At 43.5% G+C, this 22,236-nt stretch overlaps 1 protein-coding gene across 1 annotated transcript in view; it reads right to left on the bottom strand.

The window, feature by feature from the left end:
• Window positions 1-15,601, bottom strand: part of PREX1 (phosphatidylinositol-3,4,5-trisphosphate dependent Rac exchange factor 1) — a 220,742-nt gene extending 205,141 nt beyond the window's left edge. The window contains exon 1 of the mRNA XM_081323900.1: window positions 15,285-15,601. Coding sequence (XP_081180026.1) covers window positions 15,285-15,464 — 180 coding nt within the window. The 5' untranslated portion in view covers window positions 15,465-15,601. The remainder of the gene's footprint in view (window positions 1-15,284) is intronic.
• Window positions 15,602-22,236: the final 6,635 nt, after the last annotated feature.

Genomic DNA, 22,236 nt, shown 5'->3' with positions numbered 1-22,236 from the left:
TTATTTCCCTGAAGATAGATTTTGGTCTGAATAGTTAGTTGTACACTCATTCAGGACAGAATTATAGATTGCAAATCTGAATTAAACAGATGCCCCTCATTCACATCAAATCTGAGCATAGTTTTGCATAAGGTGTTAAGGTGCTAGACTAGAAACCATGACTTCAATGCCCTACCTCACGGGTCAGCAACCTGCGGCTCCGGAGCCGCGTGCGGCTCTTTCAGCCATCTCCTGCGGCTCCCAGTCTTCCACCATGTGGAGTCCCAAAAAAACAAAGTTCAACCAATCAATTCAAACTTCTCACGAAAAAGAAAAATCTCGCGAATTGATTGGTTGAACTTCTTTGGTTTGTGGGACTGCCCACAAACATCTTTTCTTCTTCGGACTGCACGTGGCGGCAACAGAAGAAGAGACGGAGGACTGCTGGAAACAAGGTGTGTGGGTTGGTCAGATGGGGTGTGGGGGGGAACGCAGAGGCTGATTGAACGCACAGGTGAGGCAGAGGTGCTACTTGGGGCCGGAGGGAAGGCCGGGCAGATTTCCCCTGCCTTGCCAGGCAAACAGAGGCTTGTCAAACGCGCGTGCGAGGGAAAGGTGCTGCTCGGGACTGGAGGGGAGGCCAAGCAAATTTCCCCCTCCTTGCCAGGCAAACGGAGGCTTATCAAACGCATGCGTGAGGGAAAGGTGCTGCTCGGGGCCGGAGAGGAGTCTGGGCAAATTTCACCAGCCTTGCCAGGCAAATGGAGCCATGGCGCTCTTCAGCAGGCACAAGCAACCCCAATCCCACTCTCCTCCTCCTCCCCTTGGAAGAGCTGCGGGGCTCAGGAGCCTCCCCCAATGCCCCCCCACCCGTGAGGAAAGAGATGCAGCAACCAGATTGACGGCGCCTCCTCCTCCTCCTCCTCCAAGGAGGGGGAAATTTGCTCGGCCTCCCCTCCGGCCCCGAGCAGCACCTTTCCCTCGTGCGCATGTTTGACAAGCCTCCGTTTGCCTGGCAAGGCGGGGGAAATTTGCTCGGCCTCCTCTCCGGCCCCAAGCAGCACCTTTTCCTCACGCGCGCTTTCCATCAGCCTCCATTTGCCTGGCAAGGAGGGGGAAATTTGCTCAGCCTCCTCTCTGGCCCTGAGCACCACCTTTTCCTCGCGCGTGCTTTCCATCAGCCTCCGTTTGCCTGGCAAGGAGGGGGAAATTTGCTCGACCCCGAGCAGCACCTTTCCCTCGTGCGCGCGTTTGACAAGCTGGTTTGAAGAGCCGTTTGGAGAATGCATCTTTTTCCCTCCACCCCCAGAGGAAGAAGCCCCTCTTGCCTGCCCCAAAGCTGCCAGCCACCAACACGCCCGGCCGCAGTGTGTCAAGCAGCAACTGTTTTCTTTCTTTCTCTTTATTTTTTCCTTCCTTCCTATATTCCTCTTGCCTTCTTCCTTTCTTGTCTTCCTTCCTTCCCTCCCTCCTTTCTCTCTCTCTCTCTCAATAAGCAAACAATCAGGGTTCTGACTGGCTGCTCCGCACTTCTTCCTCCTCCTCCCCCCCTCAAATAAACTGCATGCAAAAATCCCACAAAACTCCCCAAATCTGAATTTTTGCCACAGCAATTCTTTCTCCCCGTCAGCCTCCTCCTCCGCTCCCTCCGAGCACTCTTTTCTGAGGGGAGGAGAAGCCAGCATGGCGGAGCCATCCATACCAGAACTGGACAGGGGGCAGGGCCGGTGTATGTTTCGCCTTAGGTAAGCTCCACTTTAATCAAACTCTGTTCTGCGTATACGCGTGCACGTGTGCATGCGCATGTGCATTTTGCAGCTCCCAGGGGGTTTTTTTTTGGTGAGGCAACCGGTTCCAAGTGGCTCTTTCACCAATTCAGGTTGCCAACCCCTGCCCTACCTTATACACTGAAAGTTGGCTGGGAAACTTTGGGCCACTCACTCTCACCTCATCTGAATCCACCTGACAGGTTGTTGTAGTAGAAAAAATAGAAGGCAAGAACATTATACACCCTGCTGCCTTGAGTTGTATAAAGGCAGAATGTACATCTATTAATAAAATGGCACTGTATATCCATAATTAATAATTACAGACTAGAGCTCAGTGTATGCATATCTGCAATCTTGGATTTGCTTTTTGATACATAAAGCATACCCAAAATAGAGAGTCTATGTTTGTATATCCATATAGTTAGTTTTTCAAGGGTTACACTTAGATCATCAGGGCAATGTGTTTGCTCTTCCTTCTTTCAGTCACAGCAAATCTCCCATCAGCCTGACTTCCTCATAGAAGCTGGCCTTCTTCATAGCAAATCACTTATGAAACGATGGAGGAACTCATACATGAAAAATACCTCATGCTAGATCCTCTGCTCCATGGAGCTCTTTCAAAATTTCAGTCAAGGAGCCTCTTAATCACACCACCAAAAATGTTCATGCTGCCTGCAGGTGTCTCACAAACTGGAGTCCTATGGCATGAATGAGAGATTGCCACAAGCAGTTACAATGCTAGAACTGCCCACAGACTCTCAAGAACACACTTTGGTCACTACACAGAGCTGACAAACAGCACTAGCATCCATAGTATAAGTAAGAGGCCACACCTCCAAGTTCATAAAAGAGTGACCTACAACAGTGAAGCCAGCATGAGCAATGTGATACAAATCAGAGCAACTCTGTCCATCATCAGCCAAGTCAGCTAATCTGAAGATTGGTAGCTGCTACAAGGACATCACAGACACTCTCATAACTCGGTTGACCCAGGGAGATCCACCACAGGCACACAAGAAGGAGAAAGAGGTACCACTATGGAAGAAAGCACTCATGAGAGGAAGACAATGGCATAGGCCAGTAGTCTCCAAACTTACGCACTTCCCAGAGGTCTAGGTTTAAACCTCTAGAGGTCTAGGAAGTTGAAGTCCACAAATCTTAAAGTTGCCAAATTTGAAGACCCCTGACATAGACTATGGAACCTAACCCTTTATTTCCCCTAAACCTCAAGTCTCATCATTCACTTTGTCTACAATTTTGCTCTGAACCTCCAAGAATAAAAACTCCACCTATATAACATTTTCCTCAAGGGAGCCGGAAGTGACAGTTTTATCGCTTGACTAATTTTATTCCATCATACTGTAAATATGGTCCCTTATGAAGCCCTTAAGTAACTTACTACAAGTCAAAGGCTAAGCAAGAGCAAACTTTTATCAAATAACTGACAGCACAGAAGTAAATTATGGAATGGGGAAAGACCAGTGAAATCTCTTCCCCAGGCTTTAAAATATCTTGGAGCAACCTGAAAGACAATTATCAAATTTTACAAGATGGTTCTACTGTTGCTTCCCTACATATCTACACACACATTTATGCTAAATATCACTTGTTCTAATTTAAGGCAACTTTGAGGAAAAGGTCTTGTTAACCGAGGACACAAACAAGAATTCACAAAGGCACAAGCTGAACGGCTGAATGTAGCTCTGAGCAGACCACTATAAAAACCACAGGATGCATCACAGAGCAATACAGATAATTATCTTGTTTGGAAAAAGGCCTTTTGCTTGTTGTGAGAAGGCATTATACAAGACTTTATTAGAAAACAGTAATTACCTGACTCTTCTTTCATCTGGAGAACCTGCAGCATTTTTACAAACCCTAATGAACAAACCCTCATAAACCTGCATGAGGTAGAGATTATAATCTATCCCATTTGGCAGATGGGAAGGAAATCGGCTCAAGTAGCAGGAGCAGATTCAAGAATGAAGCCCAGGACTTCTGAGTTATCTGCTTTCAGAAGTGCTCTGATGCCTTCCTCCCAATGCAGCAAAGAGAAGGCATGAGAAGCGGCAACAGCATTGGAAACCAAAACTGTAATTATTACATGGTCGAATCCCAAGTGCCGCGTAACAGAGTGAGCCCGTTACTCGTCCCAGCTTCTGCCCACCTAGCAGTTCGAAAGCACGTAAAAATGCAAGTAGAAAAATAGGGACCACTCCGGTGGGAAGGTAACAGCGTTCCGTGCGCCTTTGGCGTCTAGTCATGCCGGCCACATGACCACGGAGACGTCCTCGGACAAACGCTGGCTCTTCGGCTATGAAACGGAGATGAGCACGGGCCCCTAGAGTCGGAAACGACTAGCACGCATGTGCGGGGGAACCTTTACCTTTACCTTTACCTTGATCAATCCAAAAATGCCAAGCTCCACGGTGAATGCAGAGGTCAAGGCCATTAACATACAAACAGATTGTTTGGGGCATAAACAAAATGAAAGTTGTAGCACTGAGGACTGACTACAAAGGATGTGTTCCCTAATAGGAAGTAAAAACATAAAAGGCATGGAAATACCAAGGGAAACCTTTATTCCAATCTAGGGAAGGGGAAGAGGCAGGCAGGCAGGCAGGCAGGCAAAGCATGATCAGATGGCTGATTTGCATTCAGTTTCCTCTGCTTTCTCATAAAAAAAGAATTCATCTTTAAAAAAACAGCTCCAGGATGCCAACACTCAAATCAGTTTAGATCTCGCTGAATCAACTGGACATAAATACTACACACCAACCTGATGAATTTCAAAGTCATTAATTTCAATTACTATAATATTAGCCAGTTTTATTATGATGGTTTGATTATTACAATTATTTTAATTCACCCATTTGAGTAAAGGTGGCATTGACTTGTTTTATGTACCATGTTATGCCATAATAGGACTTGGTTTGTCACAATATGTGAATTATTGCAATTTACAGATTATGGTTTAATTCAGGACCCCAATGGAGGAGCATTATTCTGGAGGTAGTTGACAGACTAAGACCCCACCTCTCCCCTTTCTTGTTCCCTTCCTCCTCATCTTTGTCAATTTTAAGTTAATATTACTGTTTATTGCTTTAATGTTTCAATATTTTTATCAGTTTTTTAATTATTGTAATTTGCCTCGTTGCCTCCAGGTCAAATGGGTAGCATATAAGTTGAATAAATAAACAATATAGTTGAGATATTTGCATGATACGTGGGAACTAGAAAATTGGTTTAATTAAACTCAGGTTAAAACATCATGGCTTGTTATATGTGAGATCAGGTACAAGTCTCTAAAAACATAATATGGTATCCAAGACAACATCCCCCAAACAGCTTTCAAGTGTCCAAAAAATATGGGCTAATCTGCATAGAAGCTACAATTCTGCTTATGTTGTTTCAGGGAATCTATGAAGAATATCTTTAAAACACTAATAACCTGATTGGTCCACAGGGAGAAAAATCCATAGTTTGATACTACTTGGAAAAAACAAAAATCACAGTAAAGAACATGCAAGCATTCAAGAGTTTGAGGACAAGTGTCAAGTGTTCACGGTAATTAGGATGAACCAAGGTGTTGAGAGATACATAGGAAAGTTTCCAGAGCTCAGGAAACAACCATCTGTTTTCTTCCTCAAATACTAGGTATGTCACAATTATTTTCCTAAGGCCAACTTTGAACTCTAGATACCCTGGCTGAAATATCTGACGAAGCTGTTGGACTTTCTTGCTTCTTCCCCAATCCCTGTTTACTATAGTAGCTTTTGTTACTAATAGCATGAAGAACACAAAAACCTGCAAACACAGTTATGCCTTTCCAGATGCTCCTAAACTATTCATCTGAGGATGCCAGAAAATCCTATTTCTAATTAAAATACAGAAATAATTCACTATCCTCCAGAACATCATTATCATACTAGTAACACATGTCTCAGTCATACAGCAGAATCACATGAGTAATAACAAACTGTAGCACGAACCTGGAGGTTGGACTAGGTTGGACTTGATAATTTACAAGATACCTGCAAGCCCTTGCATTTATGATTCTAAGACAACCCTCAAGAGTTATTCCAAGACACTTATATATTGGATTGCAGACATTTTAATCTCAAGGTTCATTAGAGACCTACAGCACCAACAGCTTCAATGAAAGAATCAGCTGTGAGGGTCACCAAGTTCAGTTCTCTGTTGATCAAAAAGTAGCAACGAGATATTTCAAAGAAATTTCCATCCAACCAGACGTATACTGTAAATTGCCTGCTTTCATTTAATGCTCTACATCCAGGTTGCTTTCCTAATGAAAAATATAAATTGTTGTATTTATACAGTTAAACTCTTTTCTGGAGACACCCTACCTTTTGATTGGATCTTTGTTTTCTTGAGTACTTAAGCAAGACTGCTTTGGAAGGGATGATGCTTTTAGGAAATGAATAAAATAAGCAATGTTTTCAGTATGAGAATACATGCGTGATCCAGCTGCCTTTTTGATAAATGCCCTGTGGCAAGTGCCAGGCTCATGCATCTGATCTATACTTCAGCAATAACAAAACAGGAAAGTACATTTCAACCTGCCCTTTTCTATATTTTACTCTCCCTTCCTCTCTCATAAAGCCACCATGCACACAACTTGTTTTACACTGATGTTTTTCAAACTGGCAACTTTAAGAGAGGAATTCTGCTGGCTGAGGAATGCTGGGAGTTGAAGTCCACACCTCTTAAAGTTGCCGAGTTTGAAAAACAATGTTTTACAGAAACCAGATGGTTCACCTTCTCTGGACAAACAGCTTTATTATCAGCACCTACTGAACCTAAGAAGAGACACAAAAGCTATGGTATAAGGCAGGACACAGGAAATCACCACCAAGAAGTGACCAAGACAAACATTCCTTGTAATGGTTCAAAGGCCAATTGCAGCAGCTAATCGCAGATGGAAAAAGAGCAGCAGGCCATGTACAAAACAGCTGCTCCAGATTACATAGCATCCTAAATACCAAGAAGCTAAATACTCAGCCGAATTGCAGAACAAAATATTTTTAAGGCAACGGATGTGGTTTTTATTTTATCTGATAGCAGCATGTGTGCTAATGTTGCACACTTATATAGTAGGGAATGAAAGAAGTCAGGCTCTAACACAAAAAAGACACCCCAACAAAATAAACTGGCACCAATTCAATTGATGCAAACCAAGATTTCTGTGGATGCTAAGCTCAGCATTGTTTATACCATCTAGTGTGATGCATGGAAACAGGAATGTATGAAATGATTTATTACGTATCAACAGAATTGATGAACATTTGTGAAGGCAAATAATTTCCAGTGCCAGTTTGGGGGACCAATGTGATAATCTCAGATCTTTCATATCTCTATCTTAAAATACAGCTTGTCAATAAATTTAGCCAATTAAAGGTTAAATTTAACCTTTAATGTAATAATCACAAACAGGGCAATAATCAGATGACCATGATGAAGTGCAATCCACAGTGCTTAAGCCAGAGAAATGTTTGCCAGAATAAAATTTACTGTCCCTATTGCCAAACCCTCTTCTGTCACAGTAACACAGTTGGCAAATGATACTGTCCTCACTTTTAATATCAGACAATTTAAGGGAGGCATTGCCTGTTGGCAGAAAACAACTATCATTTATTCTCCCTAGTTGGGCAAGTGTAGGTGGGTTCTTGGCAAAAATTGTGAAAATATTGTTTTAATACTGGACCAGTTTTTTAAAAATCAAACAATTTTGTTGTGATCTAGGAAGAAGACAAAAACAATGTCATAAGGCCAAGGCATTAAAAATGGGGATAGGTTGTAGTTGTGACCACAAATATATATATTTTTAGCAACTAGAGACTTTCAACAGTGGGCAAACCTAATACTTTATGCTAGTTTTAGGCAGGAAGAATCTTTCAAGGGTATTCAGAGTTCTAGTTTAGGTATTTTAAGCCTATCAGAAGACTGAAGATTACTAAGAAGTTATTTTCTTAAATTTTGGCAATGTAATCCTAACCAGGCTTTGGCATTTATAAAATACAGTAGAGACTTGGGGCATGTATACAGGCCAGAGGCTATCTTTAAAGATATAGATTAGGTTTTGTGTGTGTGTGTGTGTGTGTGTGTGTGTGTGTGTTTGTATTTATTTCAACTTTTTTCAGCTTTCCAACTTCTGCTAGTTTTGTACTCACTGAAAGTCTAGTCCTAAAATTTAAAGATTGGAAGCAAAAGTGTTTGGGGAGAAGAGTGACTGACACTCCAATATAAATATATACAGTGCTTCTCAGTTTGTTCATCAGACAGAAGAGATTCCACCCACTGAATTCTTTAGAATCCATCAAAAAAGAATAAATAAAAATGGGTAAAGGGTAAAAAAAAAAGGAATGCTGCAACTTTTTGAAATTCTGTGATTTCATAATCCAAAGGAATCTAGCAGTCTATGCATCTAAGCATAGCAGAACACTGTCAACTGCCTGGCCAAGAAAGAAGCATTTTAAATGTTAATGTAAAATCTTGTTAATGCAGAGAGCTAAAATTGCATTATATTCCACAGCTCAAGAAAGTGCCGCACAGCTTTCTTGCAGGAAATACGGCAGCTTTCTTAGGGAACTCAGAAAATGTTGTATACTGTAACTTTCAGGCTGCCCTCTCCTCTCCACCCCCCACACCTCTTGCTCCCCCCTTTTGACCCACAGAAGTAAAATAAAAGTGGTGGGATCTGCCCAACAAAGCAAATAAAAAGGGACCTTTTGTATCTGCAAGGGACCCCCACCTAGCAGAGGGGAAAAGGTCTCTAGGCGCACACAAAGAGAAACCTTTCCCTTAACTGCTACATGGCCACATGCTAGTCTTCTAAGAAAAAAAATTGTAAAAAAAATCTGCAATTAACACAGTCTATAGCATCAAATACAGAAAAGGATTCTTTCACATTACCACGGGAGCCCGGAAGTCCTTGGAAAGGCCCTGATTCCCTACTTATTGAATTGGGTTTTTTGCTCCTTCGGCGTTATTTATGGAGACAACTAAACAAAATCAGGGGCTTTTATGGTAAATGTTTAACCAGGGGGCCCAGCCCCAAACGCAAAACACCAACTCCTTTGTTCATCCCTGTGGTATTTTGTTGTCACAAGTTGAGAAAAGCTTTCTGTCATTGCATTAACATCTATGCTTTTTTCCCCCCAAAGCAGTTTCCTTCATTCCCGTTTTCAAGCATTGATAAAAGGACAAGTTTCTAGATAATCTGAGGAACGAGCTTCCACAAACTAAACCTGCTTCCTACCAAGTTGAGGACAATGTCACCTTCTCATATATTAAACCGGGTAGAGTAGTATAAGCATCTGTGGTGTACTTGGGCAATTTTGAACAGTGGACTTGGTGTCCCAAAGGTGGACACCTTTGGGCCAACTATGACCTGGATGACTGAGAATCCCCATAGACACTGGACTTACTGGTCTGAGACAGATGATGGCTCTCAAGATCTCATGAAATTCAGGCAATTTATAATTCCAAATTGAGATTCTTGCTCTGGGAAAAGTGCTCCAGGGAAGGGGGTGGGGGGAGAAAGAGAGCTTTCCCAGCCATCATTTATTTCTCTTTCCTAAATTAGGGCACTCGAAAGTGATAAGTACTGATAGTGGGTTTTGGAAAAGCAGTCTCAAACTGTTTCTACCGTTTTCTTTGGAATACACAGAACATAAAAATATGTCCTTGAGGAACTGGTCTGGTCAATGGGCTTTTGCTTTACAGCTCCAGGACACCAAAAAACAACTCCCTTGTTGGCTCTGAGGAAATATTCTTCTCTACAAAACTTCAATTGTGTGAGACTCACTATAACCTGACATGGCACAGTGATATTTTTTTCTGGAAACTTATCATCTATTATTATTCATAGGCAGAATTAGCATGCTGGAGGGGCATTTGCCGAGCTCTTGATCTCTGGTAGACTAAAGCTACACACACACAGTACTCAATTGGTATAGCTGGGTGTTTAAATATTGAAGGTATACACAGAGCTCTGAAACAGGATTACCATTAGCCATCAGCAATGCACCAATGCAATAGTATAGCCAACTAGTATAACACTAATGGGCTGCATTTGCATGACACACTGAATTACAAACTAACCAATCCTATTTTGGCCTAGGTTCTGTAAATAGAGGTACTGTCTATAATTTCTAGTTCAGTATGTCTTGGGTAGTCAGGATAATTACTGTAAATGTGTAAAATATGGCCTAATTTAATTTCTGTTCCCTAATCCTCTATTTTTTCCACCAGTGTTAACATAAATGCAGACTCACATTCAGTACCCAATGATATTCACAAGATGTTGTGGAATCAACCATTGGCTGGACTCCCACATTATGCTAAGGATAACTTAGCTTGATTTTGGCTAACTATTACACACACCCAGAAACACAAAGGGAGCACAGTGCCCCTTCTCGTCACAACAAGAAGAATTATTCCATACAATAAAAACACTTATTAAACTATGATTTGTCAAAATCAGACATGCTGACTTTACTCCCAGCAAAGCACCAGTGGCAAATAGCCTGATCTGTGGACAACAAAACTCTCATCTTCAATAACTGGGTATACTGATGGATGATTGATCTGTTTTGTCTAGGCAGGGTAGAGTACTGGTTGAGCAACAAGTGCTTTTTATAGAAGGACATTCCACTGAATCAAAACATCAAGAACTTGAAGCCAAAAGCCACTTTAATTGACAGTTTTGCAGAATTGCATAAATGAAGTCTACTAAAGAAATCCAAGATTTCAGTTGCTATTGGCCCTTCAAACAGCCACATCCTTTTCAGTCAACAGCAATACTACTGAATTCATGTTTTTCACTTATAGAAAATATGTATAATAGTTTGCTTTGTACATGCTGGAATAAGTCATGATTTAAAGTACTATTAGCTGGATTCACAAAGTACCTTTAAGCCAAAATGTACCATATAATATTGTGACAATATACTGTGCAAATCAGAGAAATACGGGAAAAATAAAAGAGAGAAATATATAACCTGCAATCTTCAGTAGGCACAGCCATTCATTTTAATTTTACCCCATCTTATTTCAAGTTCTTACAGAAAAATAAGGGATTACCCAAAAACATTATCTAATTTTATGCAGTTAATACTTTTTCTGATAAAAACACATATTTAAAATATTCTTACCCCACATTAAAATTATCTGAAGATTAACAAAATTTATAAGTTTTCCATCCTTCTTACATGATTATATAGTTTTTATCCTGTATAATGAATTCTTATTTATGTGTTGCATGTTTACTGTTCTTACTTTTATGGTTTTGTTGATTGCTTGTTTTATCAAATCTGTGAAACTGTAACTGTTTTTCCCCAATCTTAATAATTTCACTATAGATGAAAAGTGATTATTTAAATGATTCAAAGCAAATGGGAAGATAATATCAAAACAGCAGTTATACCCTACCATGTTATCTATAATGGAATTGTATTCAATTGTTACAAATCAGCCTCTGATGAAAACAATTGGGGAGAATTGCCTTCTGCACTAGCTAGGTGGGGGATACTAAAACTGTAAATTGTAAAGCGTAAACTGAAAATACTATATTGGACTACAAGATACTGAACAGTAAAAGTTATTGTCACAAATGATATTATTTGAAAAAAATTTCAGTATAACCAGTTCTAAATTTAAGAACCAGTTTGCTGTAGAGATTAAGACATCAGCTAGAAACCAGGAGACTGCGAATTCTATTCCCTACCTAGACACAATACCAACTGGATGACCTTGGGCTATGCACTTTTTCTCAGCCCTAGGAAGCAGGCAATGGCAAACCACTTCCAAAAGCTTACCAAGAAAACTGTAGGGACTCATTTAGGCAGTTGCCAGCAGTAAACAAAACAAAACAAAAATGACTTGAAGGCACACATGCAACCTCCCCCCCCCCAAAAAAAAGCTTTTGAGAAATGGAAGTTCCAAGAACAAGTTTCTAGCTCTCATGATTGCAAACAAGTTCAAAAACATCTGAGCAAAAACTAGAGAAAGTTATGAAACCAGATACAAATTTAGGTAGAAGCCCTATTCCAACATAATGAACTCATTATATTGTCTTATTGCAAATGAGCACAATTGTGCATCTCCTGCAAATAGTGATGGCTTACAAATTATAGGCAATAGATATGAAACTGTTCTTGTTATTAGAATGTTGGGGTTCACTGGAATATTTGAAGATAAAACAAAAGATTTATCTGGTGTGTCAAGAAGACGATATCCCTATTTTTTATACTACAGGAAAGATGCACTACCTCTCTACTCGTGGAAACTGAAATGGGTCACAAGTTATGTTCATTTGATGCATGGACACAACTAGAGCCAGAAGAAATGCGATAGTATGCACTTTTGCTAAGCTGCCACTTTTTCCATGCTAACAGAAAATACTGTAACTATTAATAAAACAAGTATTTCATTTATTTATCTGTACTCCTCAATTTATAATACATTTGACAAATGCAATGTAACAATATAATATAGAATAGAGTATACAATAAAGAGTGTAAGATAAAATTATATTATGTTACAAACTATTGTGAAATCCATTTATCAGATTTGCTTAAGAGTAGCCAGAAAGGAGGACCATTACAATTTTAGACACAGAATTTCAGAATATTAGGCCATGGTTTTTACAAACCTGGTCCAACTTAAAGCAAGCAAAGAACAGTTTCTTACATAGTTTGTAAAGATTCAGGGATTTTCATGTTGATATCAATGGTCCTTCAAACAACTTGATTGCTTTCTGGGCTCTAAGTAAGGTAACAGTAAATTCATCCTTGAGTGGAGTATGATTCATGATGACTACACAGACACATGTAATTTTCTGGGCTCAATATAGAAATAACTTGTCAATGCTTTCTCCTCTACAATGCTTTATCGACTCCCCAGTCTATCCCAATATCTTGGAATTTCCTGGTGGTCTCCCATCCCAACTAAGAATTGAGTCCAGTCCAGCTTTTTAGCTTAGCTTTTTGAAATCAGACATAGTCAGCCATGTGTCATTATCTGCAGTAAATTAAAAATTAATAGTGGGAGGGAAGGAGTAACAATGAAAATCTACGCCAGGGCTTTTCAACCAGTGGTACATTGGCACCTGGCAGGTGGTATGCGACCATCCTAGAAAAGTGGTAGTGAAGGAGGGGAATGAGCTGAACTGGTGGCAGCCTTATACAAGCCTGAGCGAGAGACGGCGGGAGCTGGAGGACTGTCAGGGCTCAGCAGAAGCACCAGGATCAGCGCCAGGCTCCAGCTGGAGCTCGGCACTGATCCTGGTGCTTCTGCTAAGCCCAGAAGAAGCACCGATCAGCTGGAATGTTGCAGCATCTCCAGAGTCTTGTGATTTACATTCAGATGCTTGGCAACTGATTCATATTTATGACAGTCACAGTGTCCCAGTTCATGTGAAGTGACCAAAACCTGCTGCAACCACCCAGCAGACGGGGGGAATAAAACCAAACACCCCCCACCCCTCCCCTGCTGCCAATCCTCAACAGAAATGCTCACAACAATGAAAACCTCGGACAAGAGGAAGAGTGCCGCCGGGCAGGCAGGCAGGCAGGTGTCTTGCTCGGCTGTGGCTTGGGGGGCACTTTTTCCAGTGCCATTGTAACTTAGAACAGTCACTAAGTGAACTGTTGTAAGTCGAGAACTACCCGTACTTCATCACTTTTTTCCTTTCTTTTTTTTTTAGTCATCAAGTTTTTGACACCTTGCTAGGCGACTGGTGGTACTCGGATGTTGCCATATCCTAAAAGTGGTACAATGGGTGAAAAGGTTGAAAAGCCCTGATCTACACAATATGAAAAGATATCTAGTAGTTTAATGACTAAACTTTGCATCTGACTAGTTATGGCTTTAAAAGAGCCCACTGTAGAAGCTCTATCAACAATGAGTCTGAACACAACCAGAATGTGTATAAATGCAAACATTTCAATAAATGTTTCCTTAAAATTATCCCTTAAAGAGGGGTTCCTTTGCGGGAAATATTTTAATTGCAGATGAGCCACACTAATTCAAGAATACTGTTGTTGCTAATGAAGAGGCTTTACAAAACTAACACAATTATAGATGTTTTTAGGCAAGGCTCAGAGCTAGATGTTTGTTCCCACAATTTCAGAAGAGCATGAGGACAGAGTTAGCCACAAAGCAATTGGGTACAAAGACAGAAATGCTTCAGAATGCTGATGAGTTTCAACTGCCACGGCTGCAAAACGCAAAACTAAAAGGGAACTGTTCATGGAAGCACTAATCTGGCCAAGAAATAAAAATGACCCTGACATGGATACAAATAGCTTAACTAATCCAATAAAAATACATAAGTAATCCAAAATTCAAGCAACAAAGACTGTTTCTAGGAAAACTACAAAGGTGACTGGAATTACTTTTAAAATAAAGTCAAAAGAGTCTCAACCTAAGCCAAGATTTACTGACGAAAAAGTTGCCAAGTCTAAACCATGCATCACAAGCTTCTCTTGGAAGAGAACAAGAAAGAAAGAAAGAAAGTAAGCCCTTTAAAACAAGCCTTCAGACCAGAAAGGATTTTATCACTATGCTTAAAAAATAAAAATCCATTAGTAATACTATATCACTGCTGCTTGCAAAGGGCTCCCCCTTATGACCAGCCAGGCACCTGATGAACTCTGGCAAGACCAATCAACTGTGTGTAAACATCTCGAAGGCTTCGGGATGTTGAAAGGGGTGATTTAAAAACCACACCAAGCCTCTGTATCAAGGGCCAGTTTTCCCACCATGAGGCAAACGCATCTTACCACCCACCTAGAAGCCCACCAGTAGCAATTTCCAAAACGCCCAGCGTGCCGGCTACGCATTCTGCCAGAAGCCTAAAGATCGGAGGTTCAAGGAAACCCACATGACAGATGAGCTCTCTCCCGTGTTGACATCCCAGCTTGCAAATCATCCACGCCCTTCAACCCAAGACCGACGGGCCGTGCCCCCTCTCAACATCTGAAGGCAACAACACCCTCCACTGCCACCGAGAACCCAAGCTCTTTCTTTCCCAGGGAGACCAAAGTCTGCTTAACCAGCTGCAGGAACAAGAGCACACACAAGTGTCCTCAGCTGCCCCTCCAGCCTACTTCGCCGGCTTGCCCTTTGCCAACCAGGCGCTCCAGGTCCTACAGGAGATGCCTCCCGGTAACACGGGGGACCTTAATTTCTCCGGATGCCACAATCTTCGGGCGGTCGACCCAAGAGCCCGCGCGGACTGGATACGGATTCAGCTCCGTATCGCCCGTTCCCCAGAGACAAAGTCTGGCGCGACTACACTGCGCCGGCCAACTTCGCAGCCCATTTCGCAACGGCTACAAGAGTCTCCCGGGCTGGCCCCCTCCACGTTCACCGCCGCGGGTCCCATCGCCGCAGCAGACGCACAGCTGCCCTTTCTCTTTCTTCCTCGACGCAACCTTTCTCCTGTCCCCGGTGACTCCCTCCCTCCCCTTCCCGGGGTCCAGGCGTCCCCTTCGGAGCCCCGGCGCTTACCGACTGCAGGAAGCGCAGGGTGCCCACGTAGTCCCGTTCGGTGCCCAGGATCTCGTTGAGGACACAGAGGCGAAGACGCAGCTGGCGGTCCGTATCCTTAGCCGGCTCCGAAGGGAGAGCGCCGGTGCCGGGGGCCACTGCCGCTGCCCCCGCTGGCTCAGACACCGACTGCGCTTCCATGGCTCCTGCCTCCTGCCTCCGCTTCCAGAAGATCGTCCCGGCCCCGCTCTCCTCACTCGGCGGCGGGCTTTAGGCGCCCTCCATCCCCGAGGCGCACGCCAAACGCACCGCAAGGACCAAGGCTCTCTCGCTCGACCTACCAGCCGCCAGCAGCAGCGCCGCGCTGGGACCTGGCGAGGAGGCGGCGTCGGCGGCTACGAGGAGCGGAGCGCGAACAGCGCTGAATGGAGAGAAGCGGGCGGGGAGTGGAGCGCGCGAGGGGGGCGTGATCAGGGCAGCGGGCGGAGGGGAGGGTTGGCCTCGGGCCCGGAGGCGGGGGCGGCGCTCCGAAGCGAGGGAGGGGGCCGTGGCGAGACCAGCCCGAAACAGAAGTCTGGAGCCCGCAGAAGGCGGCGAGGGGAGAGGCCGGAACAAAGAGAGCAGCGGCTGGGAAGCCGGAGAAGCGGGGAAGATGCGGGGATTTCTACGCTGCGATGGGGAAAAAGAAACAAAAACCTTGCCTCGGCGCGTTGGCGTGCCTTTGCCCTTCCGACCCTAGGAGAGGTCGGCTTGCAAACTTGTTTGCGGTCGGTTTCTCAGTTTGGGAGATTGCGTGCGCGTGCAGCTACGCTTTGTCTTGCAGTCCCCACTTTGGAGCAAATTGCGGCCTGTTGTCTAGCAGCGATACCTGCGACAGAACACGCACCAGGCGGTACAAAATGATACGCTTTTTGCCCGCTTTATTGGATGAGAGAGGGAAGCCATTCACTGGCGGGATGTTCGCAGAGCGCGCGCTTGTTGCACATGCCTCGTTTCTTGCACGATTGGTTGCTGCATTTTGCTGCACGGAAGTCTTGTTCCGCAAAGGCTTGCGTGGAGAAGCAGTGGCTGCTTCCTTTGCAAGCCAGCCAGGCTAAAAGACCTGGGAGTCCCACCATTTTTCTGCAAGCAACGGTCAAATTCCATCTCGCGTGGAACCTACAAATTCGGGACACGTTTAACACGATGGGAAATAGTGAGAAATTGAGGCACAAAAGTAATTCGGGGCTTGATGCTGCTTTGCGATCCTTGACGCTTAGAGATAAATAAGCATGGATTTTTGATTCACTTGTTTAACAAAACCAACTACAAACTTAAGCTCCACTGAAATAATTAGAGAGTGACTACCGAAGAAGCTGGCTTTTATGATAAAGGCTCTGATCAGAATGCGTGTTTTAAAACAGTTTCCTGAACATAAAACCCTTTCACTAAGCACCATTCATGGGATGGGCGGTGCCAAAAATGTCAAGATGGTGGCCACAACCATGTAATTGAAGATCTGCCTTTTTATATGTATAGTCTCCACTTTCATTTTTTTTGTTTTAAAACATTCTCTCAGCAGATATCCCTGCTTTAATTGTAATTATGCTATTTCATATGTACAGATATAGTACCTGGAGCACATCATTTTCTGAGCAAATTCTTTTGGCAGTTTCAAAAGAAGAAGGGGGGGGAGATACAAAAGTGCAGAAATGTAAAGCATCAGCTGGAGGAGAGGCTCACATCCAAATATGTGCATTATTCCCGCAAATGATCCCTTATTCCTGCAGTCCCTGTGTGTACACTAGTTGCCAAGTGCCCAAATTACCATCACATCACTTACGAGGACACAGCAACAGCCACAGTTTCCAGAATGGATCATGAGTGTCCTTTTTCAGTGTAATCATAACTTTGAACAGTCACTAAATGAGTTGTTGATAAGCAAGGACTACCTGTGTGGCTCTCTTATTATTTCTTCTTGTTTTCTCCTGTTCTTACCTTTGTATGATAAATATAGGAAACATGTATTTATACTAGTGCACAAATTTGATCAACAATTAAGTACAGCCTAGGCCAGGGGTAGGCAACCTCGGCTCTTTTATGACTCATGGACTTCAACTCCCAGAATTCCTGAGTCAGCTGACTCAGGAATTCTGGGAGTTGAAGTCCATGACTCATAAAAGAGGCGAGGTTGCCTACCCTTGGCCTAGTATATAATATGGATGCCTTGAGCTGGGTTGTCACCTAGAATTAGAAGAAATTACAGGAAAGTCAGTTTGGTCTAGTGGTTAAGGCAAAGGTCTCCAACCTTTCTCGGTTAGCAGACATAGGGAAAGGGAGGGGGAAGCATTTTACCTGCGTGCACACACATGAGGCCGCGAACACACGTGATGCAAACGGGGCAATGCTAGAACCCACATGACACTCGCTAGCACTGCCTTTTTTGCCGCTAACCACCCCGTTTTCACTGAGTGATACCCTGTTTTCGCTGCGTGGTGCCCTATTTTTGCCACACAGCAACTTGTTTTTGCTGCGCAGTGCCCTGTTTTCACCGCGCAGTGCCCCGTTTGTGAAGCTGCAGTGATGCTAACATGGGGGGTGCATGCACGTGTGTGCACTGGCCAACCTGTTCTACAGCCTGGTGGCCAGCAGGACACAGCCCACAAGTTGGGGACCTCTGGGTTAAGGCATCAGGCTAGAAAGCAAGAGACCTTGAGTTCTAATCTCACCTTAGGCATGAATGCCGGCTAGGTGACCTTGGTCCCATTACTCTCTCTTGGTCCAACCCACCTCACAGGATGTTTGCTGCCTAAATAAATAAATAAAATGCAGCATTTTATACTTTACTCGCCTGAATTGCTTCCAGTTAATCAATCCCTATGTGGAATTTTGAAACCATGGGAAGAACACACTCCCTATTGGGAGTGAACATATTTCTAGGCTGGATCTCTGCCATATCTTCTGGTGCAAATTTCTCCCACTCCCTGGGAAAAGTGGCTTTGATAGTATTTCTTCACCTGGTACTGGCACTTGTAAGATTGCACTTCAGCATTTTTAAAGATTGAGGACCAAAGCATTGCTTCTGCATTTGTTGAACACATTTTTCTTTCTTTCTTTCTTTCTTTCTTTCTTTCTTTCTTTCTTTCTTTCTTTCTTTCTTTCTTTCTTTCTTTCTTTCTTTCTTTCTTTCTTTCTTTCTTCCTTCCTTCCTTCCTTCCTTCTTTCCTTTCCTTTCCTTTCCTTTCCTTTCCTTTCCTTTCCTTTCCTTTCCTTCCTTCTCTCTTTTCTCTTGCTCTTTCTTTCTTGATCTACATCCTTCTCAGTCAGAGAGTTAAAAGAGTCGTGAAGTACATTTGTAAGCCAAGAGGTGATAAGTGATTCTTGAAGAACAGGTCTGATTAGACTTTTGATGTAATGACTCATTTCATCAGAGGTTTGATTTCATTGAACACCCTACTCTTGATAACATTGCAGCAGCACTTCAAATTATCTTTATTTCATCTTTGCCACAAGTTAAAAACAAGCACCCAACCCCTGTATAAATACAGGGATGTATTTCATGAGATGAAATGCCAGTATCAATAAGATTTTAGCAACATAGGCCTAGTTCATGCATCATACAAATATGGTTTGTTGGTTTTGGATTGTGGTTTCTTTAGTTGGTAAACAATAAATGGAAACAGCATGGGATGGGATGCAGTGTTTTATTGCAACTTAGGGATCCACTTTTCATTTAAATCAAATGATGCACTTCAAAGGACTGGGGTTGATGCAATATGAAGAGAGAGAGTTGGGAGGGATTTGAGAGTAATTAAAGGGTAAGATGGGTGTCTCAGAGTAAGGCACTAACTTTGCAACATAAAACTTGTTCAAAATGGGAAACTTAGCTAGATTTAGGGCTTATTTAGGGGGTGAATTCAAGACTTAAAATATGAATTTATCCCCTTAAAGCAGTTCTTCCCCAAAAAAAGGAAGTTAAGATATCACAGGATATAGATATCTAGATATACACTAAAAATAGAGAAATTCTCCTTCATCCAAGTAGGGAGTGATAGAAATTGTGTAAATTGTTGGCAGAACATAATAAAATTCTATTTCTCTGCTCTTTGAGCTAAAGAGAAGGTAGACTGTATACTATATGTTATGTATATAGATGTATATAGTTGGGTGATCATATTAGCAGTGGCCACTGACACCACCAGGTGGTGCTACACTGTGACAGGATTGGCTGGCCCGCGGACGGTGGGAAATTCAGTTAAAGGGATTGGCCTGGTGTGTACCTGTCCAGGTATATAAGGGATCAGGCAGCCCCATTGTTCCAGTTTAGTCTGACCACAATAAAGAGCTGGTATGCTGCACTCATCTGCCTGGCGTCTTCCATGCGGTCCCAAAACCCACTACACAATAGTGGCGACGAAGGTGAGATGCCTGTTTCGTTAAGAGCTGAATCACTAGCTGATGCACTAGCTCACAGGTCTGCAACCCGCGGCTCCGGAGCCGCATGCGGCTCTTTCAGCCTTCTTCTGCGGCTCCCAGTCCTCTTCCATGTGCAGTCCAAAAAAAAGTGGGACTAAAAAAGTTCAACCAATCAGTTCAAATATGCAGGGTAGGTGCATATCTCGCCTTGGCTCCACTCTTCAGTCAAACCCTGTTCTGCGCATGCGCGCATGTACACACATGCGCACACATTTTTTGCGGCTCCCAGTTTTTCCTTTTGTGAGGGAACCGGTTCCGAGTGGCTCTTTCACTGTTTCAGGTTGCTGACCCCTGCACTAGCTGAAGTCCCTAGGGACCGAGGAAAGAGATATCTCTCCCTAAATATATTCTAACGAAGGCCTAAATATATTCTAACCAGCCCACACACTGACCTAGCAGCAGCTCAGAAGGTACAGTCCACCAGGAGAACGCTGCATATGGCGGAAGCAGGGAAGCGGTCAAGGAAGAAGAAATTGATGCTGTACTTCAAAGGCTAGGAAAACACCTAACACGGTGCGACAATGACGGAAGCCAGAGAAAGACCACAACAGCCAACAAATGCACCGGTTGCAGCAGCTGCAGAGGAAACGTCCAAAAATGTGCCAGCTGTGGAGGGAATCACCCGAGAGTGACCTGCAAGTTCAGAACCGCGAAGTGTCCTTCCTGCGGCAAGATGGGACACATCCAAGCCATCTGCCGGAATCGCAACTGGGACAGCCGGCATGAACTTCAATCCCTGGATGTGGTGCTAAAAGGTACTGAGGCCCCCCCAGCGCACACCTCCTAATTTTTGTGAGAGCAGGAGGACCGTGTCTCACACGGAAATCCACCGTCTGCTCACCCCAAAAATTAAACTAGAGGTCCATCTGCAAGGTGTACCTTGCAAGATGGAGCTCGACTCCGGTTCTGCAGTCTCAATAATTTCTTATGAGACTTTCAAAGTGGTTTGCGGCCTGAGCAAGCGGTGGGTTCCATTGAAACCCACCAGCATACAGTTGTCCGATTTCCAGCACGCCCCTATTAAAATCAAGGGGGAGGCCACCATGTTAGTGGGGTTTAAGGATTTCAAGGGTCCCTTGGACGTACTGGTAACCGAGGGACAGAGGACTAGTTTAGTGGGGCTGAATTGGTTTGAGGCTTTGGGTATTGGGATCTCTGGGATCTGTAATACCCAGCAAAAAAGTCTTGAATCCATCTGCAAAACGTTTGCAGACGTATTCGATGGCAAACTTGGCAAATACACAGGAGCCGCCATTAAATTTAAGCTAAACCCGAATGTGTTGCCGGTACGAATTAAGCCCCGTAGAGTCCCATTTGCACTCAAGCATAAAATTGAGAGCGAATTGGATAAGTTAGTGAAACAAGGGGTGTTAGAGCCCATGGAGGGGGGAGATTGGGAGACCCCCATAGTTACCCCACTAAAGGCCAACGGGGAGGTTAGAACTTGTGCAGATTATAAGGCCACAGTGAACCAGGCCTTAAATCCACATGCTTACCCGGTCCTGACGGTCCAGCACGTCCTCTCTGCAGTCCATGGCGGCGCCATCTTTGCCAAGTTAGATTTAGTGCAAGCGTACCAGCAGCTCCCGGTTACCGGGGAGACAACTGACGCTCAGACAATTGTTACACACAGAGGAGCTTTCAGAGTTAACCATTTGCAGTTTGGTGTCTCTGTAGCTTGTAGGGAAAAGAATTCAGACCCGGGTCGATAGAGGTGCTCTGAACCAGCCAGGTAGCCTCGTCTCTCTAAAAAAACCCTGAGCAACTGCCCGCTGAACTTTTATTCACCTCCTTTTTCTGAATACCAAATACAACATTACATAAACCCCATCAATCTCAAAAAAATAGGATACATGGTGATAATTGGATACGTAGTGAGAACTTTTCAGGTGCCTATGAGATCATTACAAAAACAAGATACTAAAAGATATATGTGAAAGCTCTATCATAGCGTTTCCCAAACCTCCCACATGCCATCCTGTGCGAACCAGGAGAGTGTGCTCATCACTGTAATTCACGTAGAGGCCGATAAGAAACGTTTGGGAAAGCTGAAGGTTGGGAGGCCAAAAACTGGCCGTTCCCACAGTAGCTCCTGGAATTTTTCAAGAGGTGATGGAGAAGACTTTGAAGGGCATACCTGGAGTATGCCCTTATTTTGATGATGTCCTGATTGCTGGGGAGTCTGAGGAGATTTTGGCTGAAAGGCTGCAGGCTGTTTTAAACAGATTCCGCTCTGCAGGGCTCAAACTAAAAAAGGAAAAGTGCAGCATTGGAGTGGCATCCACTGAATTCTTAGGGTTCAGAATTGATGCCAAGGGAATTCACCCAACTGATAACAAGGTAAAAGCAATTAAAATGGCTCCTACTCCTAAAAACAAGGCTGAATTGCAAGCTTTTCTGGGATTACTTAATTTTTATCATGCGTTCTTGCCTCACAAAGCAGCAATTGCTGAGCCTTTACACAGATTGTTGGACAAGAAAACCTCATGGAATTGGACCACAGTCCATGAACACAGTT

This window comes from Vipera berus, assembly GCF_964194415.1.
Source record: "Vipera berus genome assembly, chromosome: 3".
Taxonomy (NCBI): domain Eukaryota; kingdom Metazoa; phylum Chordata; class Lepidosauria; order Squamata; family Viperidae; genus Vipera; species Vipera berus.
Note: the sequence above shows the minus strand (reverse complement) of the source record. Positions and strands in the feature narration are given on the sequence as shown.